General features: G+C 37.5%; 1 protein-coding gene across 20 annotated transcripts in view; it reads left to right on the top strand.

Annotated features, from left to right (window-relative positions):
- myo18aa (myosin XVIIIAa) overlaps positions 1-12,673 on the top strand; it is a 122,287-nt gene that overhangs the window by 103,411 nt on the left and 6,203 nt on the right. For 12 of the 20 annotated variants that reach the window (XM_073915086.1, XM_068223999.2, XM_073915079.1 and 9 more), the window contains 6 exons: positions 614-697; positions 2,845-2,982; positions 5,659-5,844; positions 6,055-6,194; positions 6,408-6,452; positions 10,924-11,046. In XM_073915086.1, the coding sequence (XP_073771187.1) occupies positions 614-697; positions 2,845-2,982; positions 5,659-5,844; positions 6,055-6,194; positions 6,408-6,452; positions 10,924-11,046 (716 nt within the window). The remainder of the gene's footprint in view (positions 1-613; positions 698-2,844; positions 2,983-5,658; positions 5,845-6,054; positions 6,195-6,407; positions 6,453-10,923; positions 11,047-12,673) is intronic. The other 8 variants (XM_073915088.1, XM_073915081.1, XM_073915085.1 and 5 more) reach the window with 1 other exon arrangement.

Raw genomic sequence — 12,673 nt, 5'->3', positions numbered from 1 at the left:
CAAATAGAGATTAAAAAATAAATAAATCCTTATAAATCGAGTGGCTTAATCCAAGTCCTCTAAAGAGACATCATTTTGAGTTATGAAGATGAATGACGACAAGACGTCAACTAACTAAATATTTTTTTATGATTAACTGGTCTAAAGTCACAGTAAAGAAATGTAAAAAAAAATCCTTCTATTTTAAATCAATTCTGCTTGTTTGAACATTTATTAAAAAGCAAGAAAATCTGTTTTTAACTCACTATTTAAAGACGTAATCTTAAAAAGATTTTTGTTCAAATAAATAAAGGACTAAAGATTAGAGATTAAAGATTTAAGTTTTGGAGAATGGAAAAGACTTTAATAAGAAAATCATTTAAAAATATATATTTTTAATTGATACATAACATTAAATTTGCCCTAAAACACAAAGTTTTTTCTTTTTTAAATCTATTGCAATGACTCTTTGTAGGCCATATTTGTTTTGTACATTGCCGTTTTTCTGTTTTTGGTCATTTTCACAATTAAATAATAATTTTTTATAATTTAATAATTAAAAGCACACAGAAATTGCAGCACAATTAAGAGTTGCAATTAACTCCATATGTTATGTTTCTGTGTGTGTGTTTAGTCTACGAGAGATCTGGCACAAATCAGTGACCTGCAGACTCAGGTGGAGGAGGCCATGAAGGAAAAACAAGAGATCCAGGACAAGGTACGAAAAACCTCTATAAATCCAATAAAAAGCGAACACTGCTCTTACTAGAATTAACCATCCTAGAAAAACCCATACTGATTTATGCTGGAGTTTTTAGTGAGTAAAATTAACCCTTGAGTGCTGTTGAGGATGTTATCATTCACTCAGGGGCAGCGATGGGAAGTGACCAAGTACAAATACTTTGTTACTGTACTTAAGTAGATTTTTCTGGTATCAGTACTTTACTTCACTAATTATTTTTCTGACAACTTTTTACTTTTACTCCTTACATTTTTACACAATAGTCTGTACTTTCAACTCCTTACATTGTTAAATTGGTCTCGTTAATTATATTTTCATGTGTTTGGTGGCGCAATTTAAATTATTGCCGGTCATTGCGCAATTTTAGTGCCTTTTTAATGCAGTTGGTCTATTTTTTGCGCCTGCGTGCTGCAGTGCACGGCTTTTTCAACAAAGGCTATCAAGCGCCGTAAGAAGGCTAGTTTATGACGATTGATATGAGAAAGTCAAGGGTGACTACAGAGGGAGACGGTGAATTTAACATGACTGATGTTACCCTGTTTACTCGGTTATAAGTAGGCCCACATGGAATCTTCCCGCGCAGAATTCTGCAGATTTTTAGCCCATCATTGATTCTGTTTATTTACTTGAGTAAATGTGTATAAATCTATATTTACTTATAATTCTAATTAAATCTAATTTACTTATAATTAATTACAGTAATATTGAGTAATATAAAAATGTTCATCTGATTTATGTACAATGCAGTTTGTACAGTAATATTTTCTGTCTTTATTAGATATATGAGAGACCTGAATTGTTTACCGAATAAAGTAGATCTGATTGGATTTGCTTTATTTAAACATTACATGAACATTAAAAAGGTGTTCTTTTTTATTTCGCATATTAAGATTTTAGTTATAATATTCCTAAAATAATTCCGCAGAAATCCACAGATTTTTATCAAATTCTCCGCAGAAATATCAAAAAACCTCCACGGATTTCGTCTGGCCCTAGATATAAGACACATTTTGCTCAATCAGATCACAGGTAAACAAGAGAGACACATTCCAGTTAACAAATAGAAGGTAAAAATAAAAGGTAATCAGTCTTTGGTCCACTTATGATCATCACACTGCACGAGATTTCTCTGATCTTTCAATCTAATACCGTGAAAAAAAGTGTGTGGGGGGCGGAGGGGTCGTAAAGATTTGTACATTTGGTACTAAAACAGTCAAATGTGGGAGACCAGATATTTACCTACCTAGTAAAACTAAAATGTGTAGTAGTAATGAGTACTTTTTACGGAAGTACATTTTTAAGGTCGTACTTCTTCACTTTTACTTGAGTACAGAAGTGTAGTCAGTACTTTAACTTTTATCAGAGTTGTTTTTAACATCTACTTGAGTAAAGGATTTGTGTACTTTTTCCATCTCAGCTCTAGGGTGATCTTGAGTCTTGATTTGGCTACAACTTTCTCTGTGTTTCAGAAAATAGAATGATCTTTGGTGACATTTTATTTTGACACATATTTTGGGAAAATGCTTTAAAAAGTTCAATACACTCTAGGCAAATTGACTACCCTTTTGTTATGTTGGTGGCTGTTTTTGCCCAATTGACTTCTATTATAATCACATTTTTTTATTGCAAAGCCATGACACCATATAATCATGTATTCTTGATTGTTGCTGGTTTGTTTGGTCTGTGTTGGGAGGAGGACAAATGTTGAATTTTTGCTCTTGATCATCAATTGCAGTGCATAAAAAAGCTTATTTTCTTCAGTATAGTGTGCTTGTGTGTGTATGTTTGTTTGAGAGAGACCTTTTGTGCACTTATCTTGATATGTCTGAGAATATCAAAATCAGCATAGTTACATATTAACTATAGAACTCCATTTAAAAGCCAGAAATCAACCAACAATCAAGAATGCATGATTGTACGCTGTCATGGCAAAAAATGCCATTGGAATGGAAGTCAATGAGCAAAAACAGCCACCAACATAACAAAAGGGTAGACAATCTGAACAGTAATCAAGGGTTAAATATCCTCCCCTATTCCATCATTCATCATATATAGGATGATTCGGGCTCATGCAGTGAGAGCATCAGATGACCTCCGTGTGTGTTTATTCTTTTGGGTTTTAGCTTCACTCTCTGCAGTCGCAGCTTGAATTTCAGGAACAGTCTATGGTGGAGAAATCACTGGTCAGCCGCCAGGAAGCCAAAATCCGTGAACTGGAGACCAAACTGGAATATGAGCGGACCCAGACCAAACGCCTGGAGGTGAGGCATGAAATGAACACTAGCCAAGCCTGAACATTGCCATTGGAATTATATGCAGCTGTTTCGCATATTGTCCTGTTGGGTTCATTAAAGGGTTATTCATTCATTCATTTTCCTCCTGCTTAGTCCCTTATTTATCAGGAGTGGCCACAGCAGAATAAACTGCCAACTGTTCCAGCATATGTTTACACAGCGGATGGCCTTCCAGCCACAACTCAGTACTGGGAAACACACCAATTTAGTTTATTCAATCACCTATAGCACATGTCGTTGGACTCTGGGGGAAACCAGGGCACCTAGAGAAAACCCATACCAACACGGGGAGAAGATGCAAACTCCAAACAGAAATGCCAACTAGCCTAGTCGGGACTTGAACCAGTGACCTTCTTGCTGTTAGGCGACAGTGCTAACCACTGAGCCACCGTGCTGTCCCATTAAAGGGTTAGTTCACCCAAAAATGAAAGTTGTTATGTTCATTTCTTACCCTTATGTTGTTCCAATTAGGATTGGATCAATAGACGGTGCCATTGTTCATCACTGATAGATGCTGAGCCGCCCGCCCCCGTCTCAAACCCGCCCATAAAAATACACACTTAGGCCCTGTTTACCCTAATATAGCTTAGTTTTAAAAAGACATTTGAGAACAAAAATGATCCATGTCCACACTGGCGTTTCATCTAGCATTTCTGAACAGCACTTCGTCCACGATATACCATTAAAAACGAACACACACACACTTTCTCTCTGTCATGCGCGCCACTCTAGCATATGTGCATGTCTGAGCCCCAGGCAGTCAGTGGGTGCTATAAGCACAAAACCCTAGAGAGCAGTGCATGTCAGACTGTTTATCAAAGATATACCGCTGGATGGCGTCTCACTATAGTTGGTAAACGTGAGATTTATTAATTTTGTCTCTATCTGATGACTACTTGGTCTTTTGAATCTGTTAGGTAAAGTGTCACAGCGTCAGTACACTGATTTAATCTTTCACGTTTGTACTTAGTTATTTAGCAAAAATCTCAGAAACTGTTGGCAGGTTTCTGTTGGTTGTGGACCTTTTTTTATACCAACCAAGCTTGTGGACGCCATTATAACGTTAAAGATCACCTGTTCATGCCAGATTCCCGTGGAAAAAGTGATTGAGAGGTGGTAATTTGTGTGTATTTATTTAATTATGATTTGTATATGGGTAAAACAAAGACCATGCGGGCCTGGTAGTTGAAACGGTAGGCTACAAATAATTAATTCGTTATGAATTAATTAATTATTAATAATAATAAATTCAAAAATCATTTTATTTACCGCTGCCTATGACAACAATGCCATCGCCATGGTGATGTTTTACATTAGACATCGTATGATGCCAAATTGGTCGACGTCGCCCAACCCTAGTTCCAATCATTCATTTGTCTTCAGAACACAAATTTAAGAAATCTATGAAATCTGAGAGCTCTCTCATCCTCCATAGACACCAATGATCCTGACTAATTCAGTTAAGAAAAGTCAACACAAAATGGTCACACTTTACAATGAGGTTTCATTAGTTCATGTATTTACTAAGATGAACAACTCTTGTATAGAATTTATTAATATTCATAGGTCAACCTTTATACCTTATAACCAATATTATTTCTATTAACGTTAACAAAGATGAATAAACAATCTAATAAATGTATTGTTCATTGTTTGTTCATGTTAGCAAATGCATTAACCAACAAAAATTAGGAAAGTATACCACAAAAATAAACACTTTTTTCAACAGTACCTGTAATGTAAGATGACACAGGTAGATGCAGGCATCTGAGGGTATACATCAGTGACTTGAAGTTTGTGATTGGTGAGGCACAGACTCTTTCAGGGTCAGATTTACAAGCATATGCACCCGATATATTTGCCAACTACCCATTGTGTTTCATATATCATATCAGCATACTTTCTACACACATAGCAGGTACATATTGGGCCAAGGAAGAATTTAAATTGTATAGTGATTCAAGAGGTGAACGCTACAGACAGACTATAACAAGCGACAGAACAGAAATTGCACTTACAGCACAAATCATTGAAAAAATATTTATTTTATCATTAGCATGAATCTTATGATGGCAGGTGATGAGGATGACAGGTGAATGCACGTACCTGGTATGCATCAGTGTACAGTGCTCTTAAATGCGCACAATATACTGACACTGAGGCGACGAATTGAATAAAGTTATTACTATTTCATGTGGGCACAAAGCTATTATAGTAGCTTCATAATATTCCAATTTAACAACTTAGGACACTGTTTGGAGGATGTTGTTTGGTATTTTTCTGGACTTTTCTGGACCATTGCTGTCTATTGAGGACGAGCGAGCATTTGTGTTCCAAAAACGAACAAAGGTCTTGGTGGTTTGAAGCAACGTGATGGTAATTAATTGGTCATTTTTGGGTGAACTAACCTTTTTTAGGAAAATAATCTACTTTTTGCAGATAGATTTGAGATATTCATGCATGCGAATGAGTATGATTAAGTATAGGCGTTTAAAGAAAAATCTATCAATGTTTCATCTGTGTACTGTATATATCTATGGCTAAAAGAACGGCATTAGTGGCCCCTAAAAATTTGGTGAATTTCCGTACTGTTCCAGTCTGTCTTGTTATGAACATTCATATTTGGCTTTTCCGTCTCTCCAGTCTCTTGTAACCCGGCTGAAGGAGAACCTGGAGAAGATGACGGAGGAACGAGACCAGCGTGTGGGCTGCGAAAACCGGGAGAAGGATCAGAACAAGCGATTGCAGAGGCAGATCCGGGATATAAAGGAGGAAATGACTGAACTGTCAAAGAAAGAAGCAGAAGCCAGTCGCAAAAAACACGAGCTGGTGAGTTAGAGAGCGCCACCTGCTGGATACTGGATGTAGACCCTTGTTTTTGCTGTAATATCTATAATAAAGAGAAATTTCCACTATATTGTTTATAGTTCATGAAAATAGATGTAGTTCTTGCCTAAGTAGCCATGTCCAGTTCTAGTAAGGTAATGTAGAAAAACTGTGGTGATTTTCCGTAATACTGATTGATTGGACCTTTAACAGGAGATGGATATCGAAAGTCTGGAAGCAGCCAATCAGAGCTTACAGGCGGATCTGAAGTTGGCCTTTAAGAGGATTGGAGACCTTCAGGCTGCTATGGAAGACGAAATGGAGACGGATGATGATGATGACCTCATCAACAGGTATGAGGTTTGGCATCCTGTCACTGTTCACATGGCAACATCTCTCTGTAGGTGATCAGGATGAACACTGCATGCTACTATTGTTTACATAGAGGATTGTCTTAATTCTTTTGCTTTTCAATTTTCCTGCCAGATTTTAGTTTTTAAATCAATCCGCTGTTTACTCTTTGTCTCCTTTCTCCTTTATTTTTGTGTATGTTTAATTTTTGGCAGTTTACAAGACATGGTGACAAAGTATCAGAAAAGAAAGAACAAAATGTGAGAACACTAAATGGTCTTTGTTGCTGCTTGAGTTTTTGTTCATTGTACGAGCATGTGAAAATGAACTTGATAATGCAGCTGCATTTTTCTGTTGTCATCATCATAAGCATGTGCTGTGTGTTTAACATGTTTAACATCATTATTGTGTGTCATTCACCTGATTTTTCATTAACACCAGCCATCTTTTCATTAGAAACATTTGTACATCCAAAGTTATTCATTCATTCATTTTCTTGTCGGCTTAGTCCCTTTATTTATCCGGGGTCGCCACAGCGGAATGAACCGCCAACTTATCCAGCAAGTTTTTACACAGCGGATGCCCTTCCAGCTGCAACCCATCTCTGGGAAATGTCCACACACATTCACACACACACACTCATACACTACGGACAATTAAGCCTACCCAATTCACCAGTACCGCATGTCTTTGGACTGTGGGGGAAACCGGAGCACCCGGAGGAAACCCACGCGAATGCAGGGAGAACATGCAAGCTTTACACAGAAACTCCAACTGAGCCGAGGCTCGAACCAGCGACCCAGCGAAATTCTTGCTGTAATCCGACAGCACTACCTACTGCAAGTTCAGTAAGATTTTTTTAGTTATGCTCAATTCTAAAATATTAGATCAGCTAGAAATTACTCTCCATAAGTGCAATAGTTATGAAATAATTTTTAAAACATGTACATTTGTAAAGTTGACATTGGAAATGTCAGAAAAGTCAGAGAAACTTGTATTCCCTGAAATAAGTTGGGAATCATGAACTTGTGTTGGGAATCTTGTAGACATTATCCAAGCGGTCATAAAAACAACAAATAAAAAAATTGTGGCTTTCATATGCTCTTGGTCGTATAAACAGTGAAACGAGTGCATCGATAACCATTCTGGCCAATCACAGATGTTTCTGTTGAGCACTAAGACATCATATCCAGTTAGCCAATGATTTGCTTTCTCATCTGCTGTAGCTAGTCATCTACCTCGTGGGGTCTACATCTGACCCCATGTGGGGTCAAGTCAGCTAACTGATCCAGAATATTTTGCATGCTAGATTTAGGATTTTCTTTGTGAGATGCGGTTTTCATAAATTCATGAGCAGGGTGTGAATTACAGGGGGGTTTGGGGGGGTCTGGACTCCCTAATTAACACTTGATCTCCCTGAAGATCATCAAAACAAGATGTATGGGGGTCTGCCCTTTAATAGTTAGTAAATAGTTGAGAACAAGAAAATATCAAATGTAAAAAAAAAAAATGAATGAAAAAAAAATTTAAAAAGTAGATTGGTAAACAAAATTGCCCGTTGTGCGTGAGATTGTGTATGGGTGTTTCCCAGTGCTGGTTTGTAGCTGGAAGGGCATTTGCTGCGTAAAACACATACTGGAATAGTTGGTGGTTTAATCCGCTGTGGCAACCCTTGATAAATAAGGGACTAAACCAAAGGAAAATAAATGAATGAGGGGTTGAGGGATTGTCTGCTCTTTAATAGTTAAGAAATAGTTCCTCTGATCTGTATCTTTAATAAAATTAAAAATTAAAATAATAAAGACGCCGCAGTGGCGCAGTAGGTAGTGGTCACTAGTTCAAGCCTCGGCTATGTCAGTTGGCATTTCTGTGTGGAGTTTGCATGTTTTCCCTGCGTTCGCGTGGGTTTCCTCCGGGTGCTCCGGTTTCCCCCACAGTCCAAAGACATATGCTATAGGTGAATTGGGTAAGCTACATTTTCTGAAGTGTATGAGTGTGAATGGGTGTGTATGAATGTTTCCAAGAGATAGGTTGCGGCTGGAAGGGCATCCGCTGCGTGAAAATGTGCTGGATAAGTTGGCGGTTCATTCCGCCGTGGCGACCCCGGATTAATAAAGGGACTAAGCCGGGAAGAAAATGAATGATTGAAAATAACAGATAACTTAAATATACGTTTGATCAACCCTAATGGTTCATACAACTGTGAATGCATGTTTGCGCCAAAAAATATGAATTCAGCCTGCAAATTTAGGAGCACCAACTGACTGTAATGTGTATTTATATAGTGCATTATCACTCAAAGCACTTCACAATCATAAAGGGGGTCTCTCCACACCACCACCAGTGTGCAACATCCACTTGGATGATGCGTCAGCAGCCACAGGAAAACGACGCCAGTGCGCTCACCACACGCTAGCTGATGAAGGAGTGGAGAGACAGTGATACAGCCAATGTAATAGTTGGGGATGATTGGGAGGCCATGATGGGTAAGGGTCAATGGGGGGAGTTTGGCCAGGACAGTGAGGTTACACCCCTAATCTTTTACGTGAAGTGTCATGAGATTTTTAATGACCATAAAGAGTCAGGACCTCTGTTTAACGTCTCATCTGAAAGACGACGCTTACTGACAGTATGGTGTCCCCTTTACTATACTGAGGCATTAGGACTCACACAGACAGCAGGTTGATCGCCCCCTGCTGGCCTCACTAACACCACTTGCAACAGCAACCTAGTTTTTCCATGTGGTCTCCCATCCAGGTACTGACCAGGCTCAGCCTAGCTTAGCTTTAGTATACACAGTCTTGGGCTGCAGGGTCATATGGCTGTGGCAAATTAAGTGTTCACAAAGGATATTTCTTGAAAAATAGGCGTGCATAAAACTAGATGCATAGTTTGTATATTATAATGTTCTTGCTCTTCTTGCTCTTATTATACTCTTGCTCACAGATTGAAGTTTAACAGTAAAATGAAAATTACATACAGTCTTTCATGGTCATCCATTAATAGGTGCAGGAAAGCAAACTGTTAATTTGCAAACTGCAAACTGTTGTTTAATATCACAAATATCATAGAGAACCACTCAATATCCATCAAAACACTGAAAACATAATAACAAGTTTGATAAATCAGATGTAATTGAATTAAATATTTATAAATTTGGTTCACTGAGGCATATTACCGAACATAATCGAAAAACCTGACCCCCACCATCGTCAATGTATAACTCGCACCCTGTTCATGAGTAAGTGAGCCCATTAACTTTCAAATCGGACTCAAAATCTTGTATTGGCATTAGAGTTCACACTGTCATTTAAAGATTTAAAAGCGTAATTTATAGATACAAAATTGCACAGTGCTACAGTATGTGCTGGACTGAACGCTCTCATTGTATACGCTCTTAAGGGCTCTTGGTGTGCACCAAGTTTCGGATGGCAGCGTTCATCCTTATTTAAATAAACCAGACAACAGTGTAATCACGCCCGTGTTTGTTTTAATCCAACCAAACCAGCCAACACACCGTGAATCCCACTGGGCGAATTAAACTGTTATTCTGTGTGTTTTGAAAATTTGAAGGAAAGCACTTCCAGAGTAAATTCTAGTTTTCCAGGCACTCTATGAATTCTTTGTGCGTTTTTCTGCTGTTTAGCACGTTGTTATTTGCTCATCTGTGTTGTTGTGCAAGTGTAAAGTCTTGGACTCGGGAAGAGGGGAATCTGCAGCATTTGGTTGATTTGCTGTAATTGGGTGGAACTGCAATATGCAACCAATAGAAGCAGATTGTCACAGTCGATTAGAGTCTGAGGGTGAGCTGTGTGTGTGCTTAATCTTTAAATTGTGTGTTGATAAGTTGAAAGCAGCTGAAGCCTAAAACCACTGAATTGCTTTTGTGTTTGTGCAATATATATATATATATATATATATATATATATATATATATATATATATATATATATATATATATATATATATATATATATATATATATATATATATATATATAAGATATTTACTAGATAGATGCTAGTATTCAGCTTAAAGTGACATTTAAAGGCTTAGCTAGGTTAATTAGGCGAGTTAGGGTAATTAGGCAAGCTATTGTATAATGATTGTTTGTTCTGTAGACAATCAAAAAAACTGCTTAAGGAGAATAATATTATAGACCTTTAAAAGGTTTAGAAAAATTAAAAACTGCTTTTATTCTAGCTAAAATAAAACAAATAAAACTTTCTCCAGAAGAAAAAATATTACAGGAAATACTGATAAAAATTCCTTGCTCTGTTAAACATCATTTAGAAAATATTTGAAATATAAAAATTTAATTAAACAAATTACAAGAGAGCTAATTTTGTCTTCAACTGTATTTTAAATATATGTGTAAGCTTTTGAGCGTAATTTTATAACCTAATTCTTATATATGCTCTAATAGTATCTGCAAATGCTCATAACATGTGCAACTGCATCTGCACATCTTCACAGAGAGATAGCAGTAAGAGATGTGACATCAAAATATATGAAGGGTTTTTTCTTTCTCTGCCAGTGTCAAAAAATAGAGCCATTTGTTCTGGAAAGGGAGTGAAATCATTTCCCTTCTCAGATTTATTTTTATTGAAACCACTTGTTCTTGTGGCACTAACGACTGACTGAAGCATCATAACTCTTGTTTGTCTTGACCGGCCAAAAAATGACCTTAATGTCAGCTGCTGTATCTGATTGAGCTTCTGTTGTTGGCAGTGGAGATGAATCAGATATGGACTCTGAGGTGGAGGACCGGGTGGATGGGGTAAAGTCATTGCTTTCAAAGAGCAAAGGATCCACCAAGACGCTCTCAGATGACGGCCCACAGAAAACCACCAGGTCAGTGTGAAAGCTCATTAGTTTTATTTTAAAGATTGGGATTATTTTATACGGCCTAGAGAACTACAGACTAGACCATGAAGGAACTCTTTTCTTTAAAGGGTAAGTTCACCTAAAATGTTGTTTCCATCAACTGAGACAAGAACACAAGACATTTTAGATGAAATCTAAAAGCTCCTTATCATCAACTGTCATGAAATGTTCAAGAAAAGTCCAGAAAAGGAACCAAAAACTTTGTTGGTCAGTGTTTTCTCTTTTTTGTGAGGTCATCATGTGAACTACCCTGATCCAGTTACTATGACCACTTATGTGAAGCTGCTTTGACACAATCTACATTGTAAAAGCGCTATACAAATAAAGCTGAATTGAATTGAATTGAATCATGGTGGGTGTTTACTATAGGTAATACAATGTATTGCCATTAGAGTCAAGAGCACATCATGAAAGTGTCACATCCTGCTTAAAGCTGATTTATACTTCTGCGTCAAGCGCACACATATGCTCCGGTGCAGCCTGTGCATCGTCCCATAGCCCTTGCCGTTTTTCTGACGCGAATCCCTCTAAAAATTTAACTACGCGTTGCAACGATATGAAGCGCAAGCTTTGTGATTGGTTGGCTTGGTAGCACTGATGACTGTGAGAGGGGATGAGAGCCACGAGACAGATGGAGCAAGTGTTTACGAGTGTTGAGTCCTGTGAAGCAGCTCTAAATGGAAACTGTTGTTTTGTGTTTACCTTATGATTAAAGTTGTTGCATGTGCGCTGGTTACCGCCTCAAAATAAAAAAATTAATTTTCAAAATAAAGTTTGAGCTACTTGCACATTAAGGTAGCGTTCAGTAAAATCAAAACACCAGCGAATAAACCTGACACAGTGGAACATAAAAACCTACTGCTAGCTAGCGTTTCAGAAGTGTTATTGCAGAACAACACAAACATGCATGCGCTGTGGGTCGACGTTGAAGTATGAAACAGGCTTTAGTAAACGTGTACTTTGAATTGATGTGAAACACATTACCAAACAATACGAAAGTTTTTTTTGGTGCAGATAAGTGTTTTTGAAGCTTTGTATGATTAGTTGAACAAGGGCTGGGTGATAAATATGAATCGGTATTGATATTTATTGACCAAACACCATTGTCAATAACGATAACAAAAGTTTGGTATGATGTTCAGGTATGAAGGCTATAGTTTTATTAAAATTTTGGCTGCTGAGCACATGCCTTGGAAGGAATACCAATACGCTTAGGGTATAAGTTTGTCATTTACAATGGAGTTGCACGATTTGCATGACGCACACATGATGTGCAAGCAACACACACATGACATTTGCATTTTCCAGGTATACCTAGTTAAAAAAAACATCTGAACTTTTCTGAATGCCGCAAGCGCACCGTGATTCATGTAAGTAGAACTAACTAATTTGCTTCACACTTTGTATGAAGTATACACATTACAGTAATAACGGTAGACTAACTAATTCAGACAAACACAGCGCATCCAAACAGTGCAGTGCTTTTTACTTTTCTCCATAACCTTGCATCGGAGCTGCAGCAGTGGTTTGTCTGTTTGTCATCCCCTAAAAAAAACACTTGATGGTCACCTAGTCACAAGAGACTTCATAGAAA

This window comes from Danio rerio, chromosome 10, assembly GCF_049306965.1.
Source record: "Danio rerio strain Tuebingen ecotype United States chromosome 10, GRCz12tu, whole genome shotgun sequence".
In the NCBI taxonomy this organism is placed as follows: Eukaryota; Metazoa; Chordata; class Actinopteri; order Cypriniformes; family Danionidae; genus Danio; species Danio rerio.
Note: the sequence above shows the minus strand (reverse complement) of the source record. Positions and strands in the feature narration are given on the sequence as shown.